General features: G+C 41.7%; 1 protein-coding gene across 1 annotated transcript in view; it reads left to right on the top strand.

Moving 5' to 3' along the window:
• LOC123763713 (kinesin-like protein KIF20B) overlaps positions 1–24,139 on the top strand; it is an 86,867-nt gene that overhangs the window by 30,809 nt on the left and 31,919 nt on the right. The window contains exons 16-25 of the mRNA XM_045751009.2: positions 477–662; positions 1,370–1,489; positions 3,388–3,498; positions 4,756–4,881; positions 5,386–5,483; positions 6,395–6,680; positions 6,978–8,154; positions 16,025–16,125; positions 18,037–18,180; positions 18,826–18,936. Coding sequence (XP_045606965.2) covers positions 477–662; positions 1,370–1,489; positions 3,388–3,498; positions 4,756–4,881; positions 5,386–5,483; positions 6,395–6,680; positions 6,978–8,154; positions 16,025–16,125; positions 18,037–18,180; positions 18,826–18,936 — 2,460 coding nt within the window. The remainder of the gene's footprint in view (positions 1–476; positions 663–1,369; positions 1,490–3,387; positions 3,499–4,755; positions 4,882–5,385; positions 5,484–6,394; positions 6,681–6,977; positions 8,155–16,024; positions 16,126–18,036; positions 18,181–18,825; positions 18,937–24,139) is intronic.

The raw sequence follows: 24,139 nt of genomic DNA, 5'->3' as shown, positions 1-24,139 counted from the left end.
ACTGCCACGCCCCGTATGACTGGTCACTGCCACACCCCGTATGACTGGTCACTGCCACACCCCGTATGACTGGTCACTGCCACACCCCGTATGACTGGTCACTGCCACACCCCGTATGACTGGTCACTGCCACACCCCGTATGACTGGTCACTGCCACACCCCGTATGACTGGTCACTGCCACACCCCGTATGACTGGTCACTGCCACACCCTGTATGACTGGTCACTGCCACACCCTGTATGACTGGTCACTGCCACACCCTGTATGACTGGTCACTTCACAATTAGCATGTTTCTACACAGAGTTCATTCCAAAAACATATGTTGATAGATGGATGATTTACTCTGGATCTTGGCTACCAGTAGACTATAAGCAGAATATATTTTAATTGTTAGCTATGGTATTTTTCCAAAACCTATAAAAGTTCATGTAGAATTATCATATATAGTTCCACCTTGATTTTTTTGCTCAACAGGAACAGTCCAAATATATCACAGAGCTGGAATCTGAGAAGAAACATCTGATGGATGAAGTTGAAGCACTAAAGAATGTTCAGAAGAAGACTACAGAGCTAAATTCCAAATGTCAAGGAGAAAATTCCAAGCTTACTTTTCAACTTGCACAACTGACCCAAAAATTTGACCAGGTCACCAAGGAACTGGTGAGATTTTTTTGTTTTGAAATTTGTTGTAATAACATACAGGATATGCAGACTGGGAAGGAAAATTAATACCAAGATAATTTATGTATTTTACAGTAAATTAGCAAATTCTATAGTGACTGTCCAGTGAATGCTGATTTTGTCTACAATCTAGCTGTCATGGACCAGCTTTGTTAGGAGTAAATCTGATATATTTAGAACAAATAAACTGCCTCAGTATTTAATTGGTATAAATTTAAAATAATATGCACGACTTACAATGTGAGCCAGAATGAAAGCAATAATTGGCATATCCTCACTTTGGATATGAGGAGTAATTCTGCATGCACTCCTGTGTTCATACAGGCATGTAAGTTACTTGTGGCTACACTTTTCAGTACAGTACTGCATTACAGTTGACTGTTGTCTTTTACACAAGTTCTCTCATGCTTCTGCTTTTATTTATAAATTTAGAACTATACTTAGGCCTACTGAGGCTGATATCTCACTCCACATAATGTCATTTCTTTGTCTAAGTACGTTGTGAATTCTTCACCTGTCTGCTTATAGTGTAGAATCATTCAGAGTTCATTGTGTAATGCATAGTTCTCTTGTAAATGGTTCCATCATGTGACAGTTATAAATGGGGTGTCTTTCAAATGGAAGGGTTTTAGTATATGAATATTGTGTATAGTATAAAGTTGTATAACAATTTGTGGATTCTCCAGGAAGAGACAAGACGTGTGAGTCAGGCCTCTTCTGGCACGGAGAGCCTGGTTATTCAAGAGCTTCAACATCGTTTAGATGACAAGATGGCATTGTTGGAAGTTAAAGATAATGAAATAAAGGTTTGTAATTAATATATAAGTTTTGTTGTATTAATTTCAATAATTCTGAGCTTCCCATATCAAATAACATTAGAATACAGTACTTGTGCATTCACTTCTCACACACAAAGCACTGCTCACAATAAATACATGTTCCTCCCATGGCACAAGTATGTGGTATCGTGGAATACGACAGGTTGTTCTGGCGCAACGTTCCTCGGGTCACTAGTTGGAGCCACATACAGCCAGGCTGACTGTTCCTGGCATTAATGACATGCTGAACCTCTGAGTACATGATGGACTCCTTGGTTCATTAAGTGTCCCTTATGTGATTCACTAGTGGAACTGGCAATGGAAAGAGAGGTATAGCATTACTAATAATGCTCTTGCAGGCTTCCACCTCAAACCCATGTGGTTCACTTCACATTTTAACACCTTGCTGGCGCGGCGGGCCACCCGCAGTGCACCACAAGGTAGGCCAGGCATTGGCCGTGAGCACACAGCCCAATGTTTACACTTGCTAATAAGAATAAGCAAAAATTAATTTATGCCGGCATTAACGTCATGTCCCGAACTACGTGTATTGTTTTATTGCCTGCAGTGAACGTCATCACGATGCCAAAGTGCTAATTTAACTGCATCACTTAATTCAACACCTGGCAATGGAGCAAATGTCTTTGCCCCATTCTGCTATCTGTGGTTTCCAATAATGACGAATGGTATGCAGATGATTCAGCTTGTTTTGACTATTCATTATATAGTGTGCTTAAATATGCTGAACTAAGGGAAGCGTTGTTTCCAGAAGTTGAAATGGAAGACAAGTACTTCCTCTGGGTTCAAAGCAATTAATGCAGAGAGCATGGGAACAAGATGTGGTTGCAGGAAGGAGATAGAGGCACCACTGTCTCCTTCCTGCTAGAATATAATTCATAGATCGGCTGCTAGGCCTCATGGTGCCATGGACTTCTCCACAGGTTTAGGCAGAAAAGAGACAACTACATCTTGTTCTCATGCTTTCTACCTACCCAAAATACACATCTACACATCCTATAGCTTAAATACCCCTACCCTCCCACTTTCCCTACAATACTACCCAAATGGGACAGACGAACCTAGACCACCTTAACTAGATGAAGGGGGATCTCTTGGATATCCAATTAGAGTATAATCAGATTGCGGTTAAAGAATTTGATTATTGTAAGCACTTTGCAACCATAAGCAAGTTTATACCATTCAAAAGATTGGACTTGAAAATCCACTTTACATAGTGATAGTGTGTGATGATCTGATATCAAGAAAGCTAGTAGAATATTAGGTCTCATTAGGAGGTATTGTTTAGCTTTCATCCGAGGCTCATTCTCGTTACAATTCACTTCTGGGAAGTATGGTGGCGAGGTACAGCTCTATGCCTTACCTACTGTCCATATTGTACCACTCTAATATTACCATTAATTGAGCTGCACTTGGCAGTGTTACAATGTTCATCCATGGTTGGGTGGTATTATGGCATCATCTAAAATACTTACTGAAACGTTTTTCCATTGTGCGTGTCTTTGTACTTCCGTCATTTCTACCTTCCCACGTGTACTCACCTAGTTGTGCTTGCGGGGGTTGAGCTTTGACTGGTCCTGAAAACCGTGTGTGGGGCTGGTGAGTCAAACAACATTCTTTTCCCCATGTTCATTTGCCTTCATGAAGCAAGTGGAAAATAATGTATTTGTTTGATTGCCTGAACAAAAACCAAATACATTCCAGTTATGCCAGGACTGTGTTAGTGGAAGATACAAATGGTCACTATTTTGTTATATGTCCGAACATTAAAACTCCTTTAAATCATTAATGTCTAGGAGAAAACAATTTACTGTGTATCCTGTTTGAAATGTATTAAACTTGTTAATTTGTTGTGCTCCAAAAAACAGGAATTAAAGGATATGTTGTATGAAGCTGCTGAAGCATATATTGCCAAGGATCAGGAGTGTGATAGTTTGACCAAGAAGCTGGAGATGAACGAAAAGATAACTACCAATCAGGTGAGTGTGAAATTTATTTAAATAATTTGTAGGAGAGCATTGGTGTGGTTTGCCATCCCAGGGTATCTTGGAGGTTCTCCACCCTAGACAAAGTGCTGACCAAATAGCCGCTGTATCATAGAAAACCATCGTCGTTAGTTTTCACTGTCGGTGGAAGAATTTGTTTGAAGCTCATTTACTAGTTTTTTGTTTACTGTCACAAAGCTCATTAAATATTAGTAAAGGCTGGGAGTCATACTGTATTACTGTGCATTAATTATTAGTTTGTGAATATATAAGAATGCCATGCCAGTTTAGTGAATCTAGATGTTTCAGAATATCTGAATGGTACAGTTAGTGAACCTACATGTGGTGTTTTACCTCTTTAAATGTTTGATTACAATGTTTTATTATTGATTTTCATGGTTTTGAATATTTGGTGTATATATAATTAAAGTATAGTACATTATCAGTAGTATATATAATTAAAGTATAGTTTATTATGATAGTTAATTTTATTAGATTTAATAAATGGCAGGCATTGTGCTACTGACTGTCAAACTTTTTTCTTCTAATACACTTCATTTTATTAAGTGCTTGGATGATCTGCCACACAGTACCATAAACGGGGACTAGCTGATGTGTTGTTGTGGACACCCATTGAACTTAATTGTGAAGCTCTTGTTTGTTGCTGCCGGAGGCGGCTAGTTTATTGTGCACCCCATACTCTTCCTGTGAGTCGGTAGCGCAAAAAGCATTACAGAGGGCACAAAAGGTCTTTATCAGACCTCATCTTAGATTATTACATAAACAATTTCATTTATCCTTCACACCTTATTGTAAAGCTGTAATTAATATTCCATCCTCATAGACAAATGAACAGCTATTTCTTTATTCTTACATGTTGGCATGTGACACACACTCAACTCAACTCGACTCGCTCACTCACTCAAACTTGCATGGAAGTCTTAGTGTTGACAATATTTTTAACAGTGTACATGTTGCCTGTTGCATTGTGTATACTTTGGTAACTAAGTACAGTAAAGAGAAAGCACTCATTGTACTACGGCAAGAGTGCTCGTGAGATATTTGTCTCAGGAAAGTGCTGTGCACCAACACACTTGTGTGCAGTTGTAGTTTCAACGTGGAAGATTAATTACTGGGTAAGATAACCAAAAATAAATTTACGTGACTTTGGGTAAGTTACAGTATTTATTTTTAATTTTGTGAGGATGTTTTGGAGAGAATATTTATTGAGAAGTTTTATTGTTTTTTCAGATGATGAGCTTGAATGAGTTAGAAAATCAATTAGAAGCAGCTAGAGCAATAGTGAGTCAGCGGGCTGCACAGGTAGATGATAGGGACCTGCATATTGACGAGTTGCGGGAACAATTGTCATCACAGGTAAGGACTCGTAGCATAGCTTGGTTAAGATGCCTTGTTGTTCTAGGGTGGCCCCCCCCCTCCCCTCCCCAGAGGTGGCCCCCCCTCCCCCTCCCCAGAGGCATGCACTAGTAAACCTGGGGCCATAACCATCTCATGACCTTACCATGACCTACCAAGCACAGGGAACAAAAGCCTGCCTGATGACTAAATCACACCACCAGAAGAAGAAGAAACGACGTATGTTTTGGTCTGTCCTGGACCATTATCAAGTCATGTGTGATTAGAGAGAAATTAATTGAAACTCCTGACAGTTTTGGTATCCCACTGCTTTCTCACTTAACTTGTTCCAGCCATTAATATATGTACAATATTAATCCTTGGGTTAAAACAGTTTAGTTTAGCATTCATAAAGTAAGATGGTAATGCAGTACACACTCATTTGTAGAGGCAGTGTGTCATATTTAAAGGATTCATGCTACAATGTATTTCATAACATTTAATATTTATTTGCATGACTTTCAGAAGTTATCTAGCATGATGGTGAAGGAACATAAAGAATGCTGTAAGCAGTTGGAGAAGTTGGAGGTGAAAAAACAGCAACTTGAAGAGGAATATCTCAGGTATATTTTATATTATATTTTTATAATATGAAAAGACAAATGATAAGAAAAATGCTATTTATATATTTCCTCATTTCTTTTCTACTTAAATGATTACTGGTGAAAAGGAGATTGCTTAAGATTTGCTTTCCTTAACACTAGCGTTCTGGCCTGTCGGCACGTTCCTGACCGTAAATGTTCGGTCCTGCCGAGCAGGACTGAAATTTTTGGTCCTGCTCAGTGATGCCAAAAATGTTGATAATCTATTTTTGTTTCTTGGTTAGTTTTGAGTTATAACTATAAATTTGGTGTCTGCTTGCAAATGAATTTGATAGAGTATGTATAGATGCAATACAAAATGGGTCTTTATAATAGACTATGCATGACAGTGCTGAACATAAAAAGTTTTATAAACATTTCAACATTCGTCTTATATTTTTCAGCATTCCTCATCTGTTAACATAAATAAAAATAAAATATGGAAATGTGCGCACGTTACCGGTCAGTATCTCGGTTAAAATAAATCAAATATAACTTTCATACTTTTATGGCAGTTAATTTGCAATGAATTGCTAATATATTCACAATCTAAGTAAATTATCGTTTTGAGTGATAAGTGGTTGGATGATGTGATCTCTAGATGGTCCCAGTGCTTTGGTTGATCCCCTGATGAACTATACCGTTCTGTACTCCATAAAAAAATGAATGAAAGAGTAATTTTCAGTAATGTCAAGATGAATGAGGTGTTTAGCATCATTGGAACGTTCAGCATCAGAGTGCAGGTGATGGTAAAATGCATCACAACACTGAAGTGCTAATTGTTTTACCAAGTGCTGTACTTGAACTTCTCATAGATATAATTACACTATATATGTATGTTATAAATGTTTTCAATTTAGGAATTTATAATGAAAATGTGTTTCTTCTGACAGGGATAAAAGCAGGTTGCTGTTGGAGATTGCTGAACTTAAATCAAACAGAGCCCAAACTTCCTCCAATTCAGTTGACTTGCCCAAAGACCTGAGAGCAGCTGAATTGAAAGTGATGGAGTTGCAGCTGGAGAAAGAGGCATTAAGTGAGGAAAGAGACCGTCTTGGTAATGGGCTCGCAGAATCTAAATCATTGTTCTCCCACTTGCAACAAGTCAATGCTCAGCTGGAGAAAGATTATGGTGTGCTGGAGAGAGAGCATAATCACTTAAAGGATAATATCAATGAGGTGATTATTGCTCCCAGTTAAGTGCATTACAAGTAAAAATGTAGCATGTAATTTGTTGATGAAAATTAAGTAATTCAGAAATAAGTATTAATTTGATAATTTTTTCATTATTATTGTGGTAGCAGCTTTTAGGAAACTAGCATGTGCATAATTATGTGATTTAAGATATAAATACTGTGAAGTATAAATGCCATTTCAAATGATTTCCCGTTTTCAAATCAATTACGTTTTAGGTTATGAATGAAAACTTTATTTTCTGCATTTATTTCTAAAATGCCATGTTTTCTTTTTTTCTAGCTGAACAACAAGTTGATTAGTGTGCAGGAGGAGCGAGCCGCTGAGCAGCTGAACTTATCGTCCTTGAAAGCTAACAGTGAAAGTGCCATGAATGAGAGAAATACTCTCCTGAGTCAGTTACTAGAGAGTGACGAAAAAATTAGATTTCTGGAAATGCAAGTTCAGGAGCTAACGTTGGCTGAGAATAGTTGTGTACAAGAACTTGAGAAGAACACAATTGAACTGAAAGATAAGATGGTTACTTTAGAAGCTGCATTGAGGGATGCAGAAGTAGAGAATGCTCAGTACACAAGTATAAAAACTAGATGTCATGAGTTATCTGAAACTCTGGAGAAAATGCAGCGAGAAAAAGAAGAAACAGAAAAGGAAAAAGAACATTTGCAAGACAAGTTAAATAAGATGGAAGAAAAGCATAAGATTTTGATTGAAGTTAACACAACACAGATGCAGAAAAATATAGACTCTTTGGAAAACTCAATTTCACAGATGAAAAAAGAGTTCAAACAGAAAATAACTGAAATTGAAGCAGTGACAGCAGATAAAGAAATTACAATTTCCAGCCTCAAAGAAACCATTGATAATAATAATTTGCTGAATAATAAACTTCAATCTGAGAATGAATCAATACAACTTCAGTTTTCACAAGAAATCCTTTCAAAGAACTCTGAAATTAAAGAATTGGTGGGTAAAAATGAAGTGTTGCATGAGGAGCTTGACAAAATTAAGAGCACTCTTGACAGAAGAATAGAATCTGAAATAAAGCTACATGAAAGAATTGAGATGGAACTTAAATGTAAGAAATTGTTAGAAGAGGAATGTGAATTAATAAAGCTAAAATCTGATGAACAAAATCTGGAACTAGAGATACTTAGAACAGTGTGTGATGCTGAGAAAAAATTCAATAGTAAAAGTGTGATGCAAATTAGTGAACTTGAGGCTCAGAAAGTTTCCATGAAAACTGAACTGGATAAATTAATCGGTGAACATGACGCTCTGAACATAGAGCTAGAAAAAACTAATGGAATGCTTGTTGAGTATAAAGATAAGTGCTCAGAGACAGAAATTATGGATAAAGAATTATCAGATCATCAAAAGTTGCTCCAGGAGCTTCAAGTAGTCAAAACTACACTAGAAACAAAATTAATAGAAAAGGAAGCTGACATCGCAGAATTGAAAGGTAAATTTATGTTAGCGTGAATGTTCATAGACACTAATGAAATTTTAACGTTTCTAGAACAGCCAAAATATTTGATAATTTTGTTTAATTTTTATTTAGAGAAAGGTCACTGGTCCTCAGTAGGCAGCCCATTTTTTTCAGCCACTACAACCATAAAACCTTCACCGTCATATAAGACGAAACTCGATAAATGTCAGTACAATAACTTCAAATATGCTGTACTGCAGTGACATATTAAAATGTGAAATGTACTTACGAACGGAATTACGATAATTTAAAAAAAAAAAATCCAGATTATACATGTATAAGAAAATTAGGAGAAAATATTTTTTTCAGCATAAAATGTGTGATGTAAAATTTCACTGATCTAGTTTTCTGGAGTGGTTTCTTCCATGGCTTCCAACTATATAAATTGTCACTCCAGGACCAGTACCATATTACCTGGTGTCCCAGACTCATTGCTCTACCAGACACACAGACCAGAATCCCTAGTCCTCAGATTTGGATGAGTCGAGTGTAATGAATATTGAGGAAAAGCCATGCCAAAAAGGCAGGTTCATCTGTATGGAAGGTTGTGGCCACTAGTACAACTGATGGTGAACTATAACTGGATGACACTCGTGTCTCTGGCACGAGATCAAATAAATACAAGTGAAGGTACATTGTTCAAATTACCATGTTGGTAGCTGCTGTTATGAAGATACACACCTCAGATATCCTGCATAATAAAATATTTTGCAGATGATGAGTCACATAACGGCTGAAGACATGATGACCAAACCACACGCCAGAAGATGAAGAAACGACGTCGTTTTGGTCCGTCCTGGACCACTATCAAGTCATATGTGACATGAGACTTGATAATGGTCCAGGATGGACCGAAACGTCATTGTTTCTTCCTCTTCTGGTGTGTGGTTGGTCATCATAAAATATTTTCTCATAAAAATCATGTTCTTGGGATTTCGTTGTGCACCCAGTATAACCTGCATGTGGCTTCTAGAGCACACAAGTTGCTGGGAGGAGCAGTGAGGTGCAATGTAAGACTACAGGTGGCGATTGACTTCCACAAGAGAGGCTTGTGTAATTACCTAAGTGTAGTTACAGGATGAGAGCTACGCTCGTGGTGTCCCGTCTTCCCAGCACTCTTTGTCATATAACGCTTTGAAACTACTGACGGTCTTGGCCTCCACCACCTTCTCACCTAACTTGTTCCAACCGTCTACCACTCTGTTTGCGAAAGTGAATTTTCTTATTTCTTCGGCATCTGTGTTTAGCTAGTTTAAATCTATGACCTCTTTGTTCTTTAAGTTCCAGGTCTCGTGAAATCTTCCCTATCGATTTTATCAATTCCTGTGTGGAATTTATCAATTGTGTGGTCAAGATTGTATGCGGCAGTTTCCTAGCTGGGTTGTAGGCAAGTGAAATCAGGAATTCGCACACAAATGGGTACCTTTGCTCATTCACAGGTTTATGGTAACTTGTCTCTTCCAGCTATTAGTAGCTACAAGAGTTGATTCTTCCACAATTACTCTGAATATTGCCAGGAAGTGTGTAGGCTGATTTGGGCCTTGTGTGGTGTTACATTGATCTCGGTTAACTTGATGTGGTATGACCAAGTGATGTCCTATACCGTTTCACCAGGATAAAGGGGGTGTGCGTCTTGCGTGTTTCATTATTTAGGCAATTGGTGCCTTAATGTATTTTCTGAACTTCGGAGATGCGTGGGCAAAGTGGTGGTTGTAGTGATGACATCCTTGTGGCAGTAGTTCTGGCTGTGTCCTGTTCCCAAGTGATACACATCAGAGCCTCTCTTTATTCTTGACTTCTTGGGTATCAACAGGTACATTCTCTGTCCACCATGTTCCAGGTACTTTTGAGTAGGTCTTAGCTTATTCCCCTCAACCCTTAGAATGTCTTATGTCATATTCAGTACATCCAGTGTTCAGAGGATTGGCTGGATTCCATGTAGGACCCAAGGTTTTTACTAGGTTGACTTGATAGTCATTTAACATCTTCACCTGTATGGGGGGGGGGGGTCTGCATTCCGTCTTCTCTGGCTGGTTTGGGCTCCCAATCGGCTGGCTTGTGTACCAGCCAAGTATTAGGGTCTTTCTCAGTTGGCTTACTTTGAGTTTCTCATCTCCTGGGGAGTGTCTTAGTTGGTGTTTTTTCAGGTTCTGGCTAATTGGACCTGGTTTATGATACCTGAACAGGCTCCTTCTCCCTGCTGCAGATTATCTTATGACAGATAAACTGTCTGCTCCTGCAGACAGTTTATCTCTGAATGTAATATTAACAAAGATTAAAGCTCTCAGCATCTGGTGTTGCAGAATGCCCAACCTTCTTATCTGTGGTGAATTTGTTATTAATTGTGGTGAGTAGTGGACTGTATATTACTTTAAACTTTTTGGGTACACATAATATTGGGGTTAGTTTAATTTCATTTATTTAATTGGGATTTAAAATGTCTGGTATATTGTTAAATAATTGGATTTAGTTTATTATAATATAAATTTAATTTATTAGTAACAACTAGACAGCATTAAATCAAGGTTATTAGTTTTTAAAATGAATGGCTTAGCTGGCAGGAAGCACAGGCAAGCATTAACACATAGTGTTGAGGCTTGTAGAGGAAAACGATATAATATCAGACAGACAGTATGGTTTTCGATCTGGAAGATCCTATATAACGAACTTACTGAGTTTTTATGATCGAGCCACAGAGATTTTACAGGAAAGAGATGGTTGGGTTAACTGCATCTATCTGGACCTAAAAAAGGCTTTCGACAGAGTTCCCCATAAGAGGTTGTTCTGGAAACTGGAACATATTGGAGGGGTAAGAGGTAAGCTACTAACATGGATGAAAAATTTCCTAACTGACAGAAAAATGAGAGCCGTAATCAGAGGCAAGGTATCGGATTGGAGAAATGTCACAAGTGGAGTACCACAGGGATCAGTTTTTGCACCGGTAATGTTCATTGTCTACATAAACGATCTACCAGTGGGAATACAGAATTACATGAACATGTTTGCTGATGATGCTAAGATAATAGGGAAGATAAGAAACCTAGATGATTGTCATGCCCTTCAAGAAGACCTGGACAAAATAAGTATATGGAGCAACACTTGGCAAATGGAATTTAATGTGAATAAATGCCATGTTATGGGATGTGGAATTGGAGAACATAGACCCCACACAACCTATAAGTTATGTGAGAAATCTTTAAAGAATTCTGGCAAAGAAAGGGATCTAGGGGTGGTTCTAGATAGAAAACTGTCACCTGAGGACCACATTAACAACATTGTGCGAGGAGCCTATGCTACACTTTCTAACCTCAGAATTGCTTTTAAATACATGAATGGCGAAATACTAAAGAAATTGTTCTCGACTTTTGTTAGACCAAAGCTGGAATATGCAGCGGTTGTGTGGTGCCCATATCTTAAGAAGCACATCAACAAACTGGAAAAGGTGCAAAGACCTTTGCAACGATACCCTGCTATAGGCAGGGTATCAACTACTGCCAACGCACATGTGCCACTGAAGTAGGGCGAGTCTAGGTGTACTTGCACTAAGGGGCAACATACCTCGTCGAAGAAAACCCAACTAGAACAACCCTTTGTGTCCTGGCAACACACACTCCCTCGGGTAACGAGTCTCTCACGATCAAGGACTGGGCTGCTCCACTATCTCTGAGCACTACAACTGATCTACCAGTATGATCACTCGCTACATACCCACCTGAAGTGTGAGAGTAAAGAATCCTGGTCCTCTACTCGTTATTAGAGACTGGGTTCCCACTGGTGGTGTCGTACAACCCATCAGCATTACTTCTCTCTGCGGGTTGTTACCTGTCCCTCCTCGGCACCTGGCAGCAACGTGCCCTCGCTGCCCGCAAGTCCAACACACTATGTTCCTCCTTGGACTACGGTGTGTTGGTCTGTTAGGACTAGTCCTTCGAGGACTACCTGGGGGCATCTTCAAAGCACTTTGTGGGACGGGTTTCTCTTCTTTTGGTTGAGATTTGCCAAACAGACGTGGGTAACTCTTCGGGACAAACCTGGTAGAGGGCCGATGAGTTAGGATGTACTCCTCAGCCATGATGGCTGCTGCACTCAAGGTCTCAACCTGCTGTTCTTCTAGGTATGTCTTGAGATCTCCAGACAGACATTCCTTGAACACCTTCAACAATATGAGTTGCTAGAGTTGTTCTTTCGTCTTCACCTTTCGAGACGCACACCATTCTTGGAAAAGCTGTTCCTTTATGTTTGCAAACTCCGTAAATGCGCGTGCTCCGAGGTCTTCTTCAGGTTCCTGAACTTTTGCCTATAAGCCTCTGGCACCAACTGATAAGCCATGAGCACTCTTCTTCACTGCGTCGTAATCACGAATCATCAAGCGACAACGCGGAGTATGCAATTTGGGCCTTTCCAGTCAAGATGGACTGAATCATGATGGCCCAATTCTACTTTGGCCAATCCAAAGAGGCAGCAACCTTCTCAAAGGCAGCTAAGAACTTTGAGACTTTTTCATTGAACTTTGGGACCATCTTGATATTCTCACTGGATCAAAACGACTTGTTTTCTTTGTTTCCCTCTGACCACCTAATCGTAGTACTTCTAACTCGTGTAGTCTTTCCTTCTTGTTTTCTTGCCTTTCTTGTTCTTCTCTTTTCCTTTCTCTTCTTTCTTCTCTCTTCTCTTTCTCGTCTTTCTTCTCTTTCCTTCTCTTTCTCTTGTAATTCTCGCTCTAATTCCAAATGTTTCATTTCCATTTCCTTCTCTTTTATAGTTATTTCTTTTTCTTTCATTTCCTGTTCTATTTCAAATTTTTTCCACTATTTCACGATTGACCTCTAATGCACGCATTTTCACCGTGAGAAGGCTGATATTCAATTCACTAGTTTCACTCTCACCATCACTGTCTTTGTCTTCCTTTTCAGTGGAAGCCATATCAGTTTCTTTTGCACCCAGTGCCTCACTTTCCTGCTTTTCCTCGGCCTTTAAGTGCTTATGAACCTTCGACAAGATTTCATCTTGGGAATCACTCTCACGTATTTTGATCCCTAAATAGGCACTTACTAGCACAAGTTCCTGCTTTCCCAGATACTTCAATCTAGCAAGACAGTCCTCCTTGTTCAGAAATTCCTGAACATCGTCTAGATTGTCAATGGTTTCTCTCTGCCATATTGTCACCAAGTTGTGCACGAGCACACAACACACCACTTTACTTAACACTAAACACTTATAATAACTCTGAGCACCGCACTCGCCAATACTGCACTTAATCACGCTGGGCACCGCACAGGACATGTAGCGTCCTGACAAATAACGAACGGGAATTATTCACAGGGGGTTGCACTACGTCACCACCCCCTATCAAATGCACTTGACAAGAGGTCGGATCCCGCTGGGAATGCCAATTATATTACGGCCACGATAGGTCGCAACCGGGTTCTTTGCTGGAGGAACCAAAGTACTAGTATTTGACCCCAAGTCGGTAGTGACTTTCGAGGAGTAAGCTTGGTAATGCAAGTAAATTCAAGGTGGGAGTTGAAAGGAATACAACACTTCATCAATTATCAATATATTCACATATTATCATTTTCCCATCACCTTAAATAGAATCATAAACGAAGTATTACTACACTGATATATACACATGTCGCTCTCATAGGACACTAAACGCTCCTCGATGCTCATGCAATGCAGCCTTGTCAACTTCCGTGTTTCCTCAACACACAGTACCGTCTTCAACCAGTCCTGGGAAACACCAACGAGTCTACCCTGGCCACGGGCCAGCCTGTCTACAATATCACTAGGTGCTTCTTGTGAACGCCCACAATCACTCTCCAGCCTGGTGCTGGCAGAGAACATCGGCCTCGCGCTGCTGGGCCTCTACACGAACAAATAGCGAACCCCTGGCAGGAGCTTCTTGCAACTAGCTAGTTACACTCCACCGTAGCACCTCACTGTTGGTCGTCTCTTCCTCTAGCCAGTCCCGGGATATGCCAAATTCTGTCACTGCCATTTCACAGGCATACAGCAGATACTACTTGGTTCCTCTTCGGCGATTGCTCACTGCTCACGTAAAGCAGAATGAAGTAGAGAGATAATAGGCTGCCCTGGGTAGACTGAACTGTTCTCGTACCACTGCAGCCCTACGTCACCTCTGTGGATACAGACACATTATAAGTAAACTGGCCAGTACTAGGGACGCTAGGAAATACCACTTACGGACTCTGACATAAACATACAACTCCTCCCACAATAGATGGTGCTGATTTTCTAGGCGCCACCTCACCAGAGGTCAGCAACAACGACTCTTCGGGCTGACCAGGACAGGAATCTAGCGTCTCTTGCAGGTATCATACTGCCACCATCAGATGGCGTCGTTCATTTAGTGGGGGTTTAGGGAGCAGACTCACAGATGGCATTGACGTCGGTGCTCCATGCTCTGACGATGGAGTCGGGTTCGTAACATATGACTATAATGATGAGTGACGTAGTGGACAAGAAAGAGTAGTCTTGGTGGGCTCACTATACAAATAGAATTTACGACAATTATTCATTTAGAAACAAAATTTGCTTCTCGTAAAGAGTTTATTTTAAAGAGTACAGTAATTAAATGAAGCTATAGTATTTGTTTACACAGCGATAACTATTTCCCACACTATCTTTCTCTTGGGTGGTGGTGGTGGTCGGATAGCCTGAGTTTTGTGTATTGAGCATTTTGAGTGCAATAACATCATGGTTACGATTGTCAAAAGTTTTCACAAAATCTTTGTATTCAAGATCAGAGTTTTGCTTATCTCAGCTAGGGGCATGTCATAGTGGTCTAGTACTTGAGAGGCAGGAGTGCCCTGTTCTGAACCCACGTCATCCAAGGTTATGTAAATGCTGTGTTTACGTGTGTTTTGTGATATTGCTTCTTAGCACTCTTTCAAAGGATTTTATGATGTCATGTTAGTGCTTTTGGTCTACAATTGTTTTCCTCTGCTTTGTGTTTTCCACTTTGTAGAGTGGCACTATTTCTGGGGTTTTAAGTATGTAGGGCATAACACCAGTATGTAGACTCTTATCTCCAAGTAATGTTAAGGACCTGTGATAGGGTTTTTTAAATTCATAATGTATATGGAAATTCTAGGAATATGGGCTTGGTGCAGAGTGTATGTACATACTGTACTGTCTTATCGCTGTTTCAAAGTCTAGTGGGTTTAGTGTGACATCTGATATATGATTTGATGTTGGTAGTACATTCATCAAGAATTTGTTTGGATTGTTGATCTTAATTGTGTTCAGGGGTTCACAAAAAATAGAATTGTACTGTATTCTCAGTACAATTTTCTTTTTTGTGAAATCTCCCTTGTTCAAAGGGCCAATGATAGATGTAGTTTTTGTTCTAGATTTTGCTTACGTGCCATGTTTCATGTTGGAATGTTGGGTGAGTCTAGCCCCAAGTGTCTGACTTCCTACTATGGACAAATTGGTAGACATTCTGTTTTATAGATATAACCATGCACATATGTTTGAACATGTGCTAGTGGTGTCCTGTCTTCCCTATTCGGTGATCTGTCATATGATGGTTTATTAGCTCGTAATTGCCTAAGTGTAGTTACAGGATGAGAGCTATGCTCGTGATGTCCCCTCTTCTCGGTACTTTTTGTCATATAACGCTTTGAAACTACTGACGGTTTTGGCCTCCACCACCTTGTTACAACCATCTATCACGGTTTACAAAGATGGATATGGCATACTTGATCGCATGTTATCTAGGTATGTGAAGTTGTGCAAGTTTGCACATTACTAAAGCATAATAGTAATATACAATTGTATTTGGACAATGGAATATTTGACACTTCTTGTTTTACAGATTCCAAGAACTATTTGAAACTACAGTTAAAAAATTTGGAGGAAGAAAAAGGGAAATTGGAGATGAAGCTGATGGATCAAAGTAACAGAGATCATCGTGAAGTAAGTTCCTTTTATTTTAACATTTATTGAATATTTACATGACACTTTAGATGCATATGCAGTGGTTATTATAATATCAATTGTTTGTAGTGGATTACCACTCAAACAGAACCGTGGGTCCCAGACCCTTCGATGTATCCAATCTGAGCGTGGCATTTAGATGCTCCCAAAAGGTAGTTTACTGAATTTCCTATTGGATATATCCACGATAATCAGGTGGGTTTGTTTCAATTGCCTGTTTTGGTTGGAGTTCTGCCTCTCTGTTTGGTCTTCGGTTGCAATTTCTTACCAAGTGGTGGGGTCTGTTTTGTTATGCCTACCTTGCTAGGTGCATAACCCAGGACAATGGCAGACATTGAATGCTCCCAAACACATGGGGGAGGGGGGGGGGTCCATAGGCCATTGTTCCCTGTGTGCCTCTAAGGGGGCGAGGTTCTGGCTCGTGGTCCCCGGTAGGCTGAACTCCATTGACTGAGGCCCCCAGACTAATGTAGCGTATATCACTTCAATAACTCCAAGGAACCTTGTGGGCTCACCCAGAAAATGGCATTCCATTACATTCAACACTGGTTTTTTGCAGTTATCACACTGTATTCACACATTAGATATAAATATCTACATGTTTATGCACTGTTGCAAACCAGTCAGCTGTTCTGGTGAATCTGATAATCTCATAAACCTTTAAGCCATGAAGAGCATAGTCACACACGCTCTCCAGTTGCCAACAGCACCTGACAAAACAGTGCTGTCCTACATATGACGCACATTGCTAACTAGCCAAAACACACATTATTAGAATCCTGGTTACTAAATCCTGAATATGAATAATTTTTCACATGTTCCTTTTCTAAACAAGATGAGGTCCTGTTACATGATACGTAGAGGCACCAAACTGCGGCTGTGTTCTGCAACTTTGTGCTTGCTTTGGTAACATCATCACCAACATTGGGTTTACCGATACTGTATCTGAAACGTGTACATAATCTTCATCGGTGTCTTTATCTTCCATCAATAAATAATTGCAGCTGTTTATTTCATCAATATTAAGTGATGCTGTGGTCATGAGCTGCATGGCAGTACTGTGGGCTGCTGCTACATGCACTATCCATGGTTGCAGTGTTAGTACTGAGGCCCCTCACACTCAAGAGGGGTGCCATGATATTTTTTTCTTGAAGATATTGTTTGTCTACTGGAGGTCTGAGAAAGCCAGTGTGAGCCCCATGTACCCATGGGAGTTTTACATGTTACATTAGACCTAAAATCTGCCCTAGTTGACATGCGCACCACCAATGAAATGGCCATGGTTGATTATGTACAGTTGAAGGGTTAAGGAGACCAGAAATATGGGTGTAAATTAAAAAAAAACCTTTGGTTCAAAATCTAAGGTCATAATCTTCAAACGTGCTGGTGGTCATCTTTTGAGGTGCATCAAAAGTAGTAGTTGTAGAAGACATCTACATCCTTCAATAGTAAACTTGAACAACTCTTATATCTACCTACCCACATATAGGTAGGTATATACAAACTATACTACCGACACTCATTTGCAGACAATGAGTCACAGTAACCTGGGTGAAGATGTGATGACCAAACCACACATCAGAAGATGAAGAGACGACTATGTTTCAGTCCGTCCTGGACCATTATCAAGTCATTTTCAGGTCAAAATGTCGTTGTCTCTTCATCTTCTGGTATGTGGTTTGGTCACCACCTACGCTCGTTCTTTTTTTGTACCTGTTTAGAAGAGAGAGAGAGAATACATTTTTGTGGTTTATAAATACTGTATTCTTAAATTTATTTGAGCGAGGTGCTAGGTATAGGGATTGTGGCCGTGTTTCTTGGTCATCTGCTTTTGAAATGCCAGATTTGATTTTTGTTTCCTTATTTATTTATTAAAATTTTATTTTACAGGATGAGCTAAAAGATTGTGTAATGACCCTCAATAAAGAAAATGCAGAAATAAAAAGCAAATGTGTGACTTTTGAAGAACTCTGCAGTAAACTAACTAGTCAACTTAGTGAAAAGGAAGACCTTATTTCATCTCTGTACTCAAAGGTAACATAATTCACTATAGAAACAGTTCAATATGTTTCACTATTGCTGCTTTAAAATAAAATATAGGGTATTTCTGCTTGCTTGTTTCCCATTTTGCTTGTTTTTCCAGTGTTATATCCATTAAAGTGGGGGTGGAAGAGTTGGTTGCTGGGTGCAGTTCTGTATTTAAACATTTAATGTGTATTATGGTGTAGCTTTGTTATCTAGAAGTATTTTTCTTTATTTATAAACTTTTATCTTGGGAATTAGTTGTATTCTGAATTATTAGGATAGGCAAAGTGCTTCTCTTTTACAATAGCAAAATCAGCATTTACTCAAGACACCCAAAACATTTGGCAAATCTTTTGAGTGTCTTGAGTAAATTTTAAATCTGGTAGTTCCCTCACAGGTGGAGTTTCCAAGAGAAGCAAGCACCAGTGGTCATCATTGTACAGTATATTTGTGTGTGTACAGTACAATACAATGGCTCCTTGGTGTGCATGTGCAGGTTGTTAAAGCCTTTGGTAATTATAACATGTATAGAGTTGCTCTTTTTCTGAAGCCCAAGACTTCACATGTTAGTGGAATGTAGTGTTAGAATTAGATATTTTATTTAACAAATGTGTGTTGTATACTAGCCAACATTGATGCATATTATATGTACAGGTTGAATCACTGGACTATAGACTTGCGAAGGCAGACAGAGAGATGGAAGAGTTGAGACATGAAGACGTCAAATTAGAAGCTTTAAGGGAAAAGTGCAACATTTCCGAGAAGGTGAGTGTGCAGTCTCCGTGAATTATTACAATTATTTTATGTGGGTTTTAAACAGCAAATGATTTGTACCTTTTATAAGATAGGATTAAATTGGGAAGGAAAGGAAGGTTTGTTTAATAATTTGAGTCCCTCAGAAAGATGATTAACTGTCTCATTACAAATGAAGGCCTACAATTCAGTAGTGATGTAACAATCAAATTCTTAGAGCAATTTTTCTATGTAAGAAAAGTGAGGCCCATATGTGGCAACATGATGCGGTGTGTGAGCGTGCAGGGGGGACCGTACTAGCATCCACTGAACTTTTATCGAGCAAATTAGTGATTACCATTACATATTTCAGACAAAATGTGGGCTATGTGCAATTATAAGATTAAGTCTTATATGCATAGATTATTATGAATAAATACATGGTGTACATATATTTATACACATGTATCTGTACATACCTATATTTTAAAAGTTATACCTAATGAACCCCATCATTGACACATCAATACAACTTGTTAGAACCAAAAAAATGTAAATAAAGGGAGAAACAATGAAAATAAATTGTCAAAGTTATTCCTGTGTGGCACCTTGCCTCATTTCTACTCCTTAAAATGCAACTTCTCCGGCCCACTGCGGCTGAACCATAAGACATGGGGAGACTTATTGCCACTATTTTCCTTCCTGGATGCTAATTAACAATGTCAATAGAACAGATGAATTTTTCAGAACAATTTATTTTATGCACACCAGTGTTGCATGCTAAAATCGCTTGAGCAGCCGAAGGGTTAAGGTTCAGTTAAACACAGTCAACCCAACCATCTCTTTCCTGTAAAATCTCTGGCTTTATCATAGAAACTCAGTGGATTTGTTACACAGCATCCTCCTGTTTGAAAGCCATACTGTCTGTTATTGTATCATTTCTCTCCAGGAATTCTACCCATTTGGTTTTAAAATTTTTTCTAGTGTTTTGACTACCAAACTTGTCAGTAGTATGGGTCTATAATTTAGGGTATTATTTTATTATTTTCTGGTATTATTTCTGGTATTATTTTCTGGGGGGAGTCTGTCGGCTCCCCGGAGCTATCAAGGATGATAGGGATATATTAGCTTTCTGGCATCAGTCAGTGTGCATGGAGGTCTTGCCTACTGGGGACCACGAGCCAGAACCTGGCCCCCCCTCAGAGAGGCACGAGGAGCAATGGTCTATAGAAACCCCTGTGTGGTTGGAAGCATTCTGTGTCTGCCATCAACCCGGTCTGGCACCCAGAAAGGTAGGCGCCCCAAAACAAACCCCTATTTTGGTGAAAATTTTGCTACCAAAAGCCGAACGAGTGGACAGAAATCCCCAAATGAAAATTAGCAAACGAGCTTGACGTCATCATGTTGCTGCGCCGCTGTCTGTGCACTCCCCCCTCCCAGGTAGGGGGAAGGGGGAGCCCCCAGACACTCATGGCAGAGATCCACCCTTCAGTTCTTGGCTGATGTGATACTGGAAGGTCATGTGCCTCTGGCTCCAGATTTTCTCTGTTTCTGTGCCTTGTGGCATGGACTGTCTTTACAGGTGGTGTGCGAGCCAGGAGTATTATTCTTCTGTACTTGGGTTACATGCACCTAGGGTTTGCTTCCCTAGGTGCCCTGTAAGTACTGCCTTTGGGGCTTGTGGCCACTTTCCACAAGTCACCTTGGGATCTACCTCCACTGTGTCTTTTATTACTTGGTACTTGTCTGCCCTTGGAATAAGCTGGGGTTTTTGTTTGCCCTTGTTTGCCTCTGGGTAGGGGGTAGTTTTTGTCACTGGTAGGGGCACAGGGTACAGCTAGTTATCACCTATTATAGTGCCCGGCTCTGTTCTGCCTGAGTAAGTTGTCCTCTTGCGGGGGGTTTTTCTGTTTTTGTTTTCCGGCCTGGTGGGGGTCTGCCTTTGGTTGGTTGCCCCTATCTATAATTAGGGTATCTATATAAATATCTGTGTATTTGGAGGTACCCCCTGCTAGGCACCCGTGAGTGGACACGTCCCGTGGGTTCAGCGTTTAGAAGTTTGCTTGGTAGTCTTGGGCGCTGGTTCACATTACCTTGCCTGGGCTTCCATTAGCATGTTACCAAGGTAAAGGGCCCCTGGGAAACCCTGTGGGGGGCTCTGTGGTCCGATGGATGTGACCCTTGAGTCCCCTCTCGCTTAGTGCGAGATTGATGGTTGCTCTGTCCCTTCGTCTTGGGGAGATATTCACCGGTTGTGCCACCACCATGCTGCCTGTCGGGTCGGTGATTCTTTTGACCCGGAGTCGTGCGACGTTTGTTGTTTGTACATGTTCCTGTTCACGTATAAACTGGGTCATCTCGGACGTGGTCAAAACGACCTCGTTCCTCAGGTGGGTTCCCATCTGTTTCCATTCGTGAAAAGGGACTGCGCGGTCCTGAGGTTCATTCTGTACTTGTCTCATCTGAACCCTTGGGTTTATTGCCCCTCGTTTCGGATGACTCCTCTTTCCCAGGTCTGTCTTCTGTTAGAGCCGGACTCTTGGTTGGTGTCCCTGGACTTCAGGGACATGTTTTGGCACGTCCCAATTCATCTGAGATTCAGGGACTGGCTCTGTTTTGCTGTGGGGCGTCAAGGTTACCACTTTCGTTGTCTTTCTTTCGGCTTGAATCTGGCGCCTCGCTTTTTCACATTCTTTACTCGGGTTGTGGTGGCCTGCCTGCATCTGTTAGATGTTCGGGGTTTTGGCCTACTTCGACAACTGGCTAGTTTGGGCTTCCAGCCAGTTCGAGTGTTTGCTAGCCAGGGATTTGGTTCTTTCCCAGCTCGCCGGGTTCGGGTTCTTGGTGAACTGAAGGAAGTCCCATCTGGTTCGGTCTTGTGTGGGATGCTCGAACCGCTTCCTTGGTTCTTCTTCGCCTGCGTTCCCGCCCTCGTCTGTTCCTGAGGGGCTTCCAGGTCACACGGTGGTTGCTCAAGGGTTTGTGCGGGAGACTGAACTTTGCCATGATGATCTACCCGTTTGGTCGGGTGTGGCTTCATCGCTTGTTCTGGTTCCTTTGGGGGACTTCCCTTCTGCCTCTCTCGCAACCACTGGGTTTGGCCTCCGAGGGCTTTCCGTCGGTTGCTGTGTCGCCGGTTTCCTCTTCGGGGGTTTTCGGGCTTCAGTGCCTTGGCGCCTTCCTGAACCCTCGCTCGGTGTGTTCACGGACACGCTGTCTCTTGGCTGGGTCTTTGTGACCAGTGCTCACCAAGCCGGCCAGGGGCGGTAGGGTCCGTCCCTCTGTGGGGCTCACAGCACAGTGCAGGCTACCCACACCCCAGTTCTCGGCTGATGTGTTTGGGGCTTGGTCGTGTGACTCCAGTTCCTGTTTCTTGTTCTCTGTGCTGTGCCTTGTGTCCTAGTGCTACCTTCAGAGTGGTGCGTGAGCTGGGAGTAATCTTCACAGGTACTTGGGCTGCATGTGCCTAGGGTTCCCTTCCCTAAGTTCCTTGTAAGTACTGACCATGGGGCTTAAGGTTATCTTCCACAAGTCTCCTTGGGGTCTACCTTTGTTGATCTTTTGCTGCTCAGTAATTGACTGCCCTGAGTGTACTGTGGGGTTTCCTTCTCCCTTGTTTACCTTAGGGTAAGGGGTAGTTTGCACTGGTAGGGGCACAGGGTACTGCACATCTAGTTATCACCCATTATAGCGGCCAGCTCTATTCCACCTGGGCACGTTGCCCTCTTGCGGTTTTTTTTTTTTTTTTTTTCCCCTGCCTGCTGGGGGGGGTCTGCCTTTGATTTATTGCCCCCCCTATCTGTAACTTAGGTTTATATATATGTGTTTTTCTAGGTGGTACCCCCTGCTAGGCCCCTGAATGGACACATCCTGGGGGTTCAGCTTTTAGCAGTGTGATTGGTAGACGTGGGTGCCGGTTAGCAGTACCCTGCCTGGGCTTACCCTTAGCTATACCAGTCTGAGGGCCCTAGGAAACCCCGCGGGGGCCCAAGGAGTCCTATGGATGTGATCCCTGGGTACCCTCTCACCTTGTATGAGTTTGAGGGTTGCTCTGTGTCCCCCTTGTGTCAGGGTGACTCACTGTTTTTGCCTCCGTCATGTTGCCTGTTTAGTTGGTGCCACCTTCAACCCAGAGTCCTGTGAGTTTTGCTACTTGTTTGCGACTCATTTCACCCAGTCCACTGATGACACTATCTGGGTGCGGGTGACTCGGGCGTTGCATGCTAGATATAGGGTTGCTGCAATGCGCTCGATTGATTGCTGCCCCTGTAGCCCTGCGGCTGCCCAGTTTTGCTTATTGGGACCCGGACTTGGAGGTGTTGGTCGTTTCAACCTTGGTTCAGTCTTTACATTGAGAGAACGAGAAGAAACCCCTCGTTCTTCCTCTGCTTTGGTTCATTCTGGTGCCCCTTTCCCCCTGCTTCTGGTTCCAAAGCGTCTGAGGGCTTCAGGGTCGGGGCAGGGTTTAGCAGGTTCTGAGACTTGAGTCAGTTTAGAAGGTTGCCCCTTCCCGAGGGTGGGGGGGGGGGGGCGACAGAGGCATTCGAGTCGGTTCCTCCAGCTGTGGTGACAGGGTCTGACTAGTGGGCCCCCTTCCTTCCTGCCTTTTCGGCTGCCATGGCTTTTTCTTGTGAGGCTGGGGCTTTGGAGCACGACTCGGCCCGGGTCCTGATGTGGAGGTTCCCGGAGTTGGGGAGGGGCTGACTTGGGGCCCTTGAGTTCCATTGGACCCAGCCTGGGTTTTCCTACCCTCTGAGTGGGACTTACTGTTACAAGGAGTGGGATTGTCTCCCTCCCCCCCCTTCCTCCCTCTGGGTACGAGTTGGATTTGGTGTCGGCCCCTCCCCAGTTCCTTGTCCTGTCGGGTCTGTCCTTTTGGAGGTTTTCAGCTTCCCGCGTCTCGCCTACTGAGGTACGGGTGGCCACTGTGGCTTAACTCCTGCGTGACTCGGATTATGCCTCTATAATGAATCCGATAATATAAAGATATTATAATATAATATAATCGATAATATAATATATATCGTCGTACCCGCACGCTTGAGTGGTGCGAGGTGTTCATGGTGGTTCAGGTTTTCCTGTGGGGCAAATTTGAGCACCTCAATGCATGTTTGTTCACCCCTGCCCTTCAGCGAGATGTTGGCATGGTGCAGCTTCACTTGCAGGTTCCCTCCCTTTCGGGTGCATTGGTAGCGGAGGACTTGCGCGCTCGTGGTCTGCTGGCTTCAGTCTTGCG

The sequence above is a fragment of the Procambarus clarkii genome, chromosome 52 (assembly GCF_040958095.1).
Source record: "Procambarus clarkii isolate CNS0578487 chromosome 52, FALCON_Pclarkii_2.0, whole genome shotgun sequence".
Lineage (NCBI taxonomy): Eukaryota > Metazoa > Arthropoda > Malacostraca > Decapoda > Cambaridae > Procambarus > Procambarus clarkii.
Note: the sequence above shows the minus strand (reverse complement) of the source record. Positions and strands in the feature narration are given on the sequence as shown.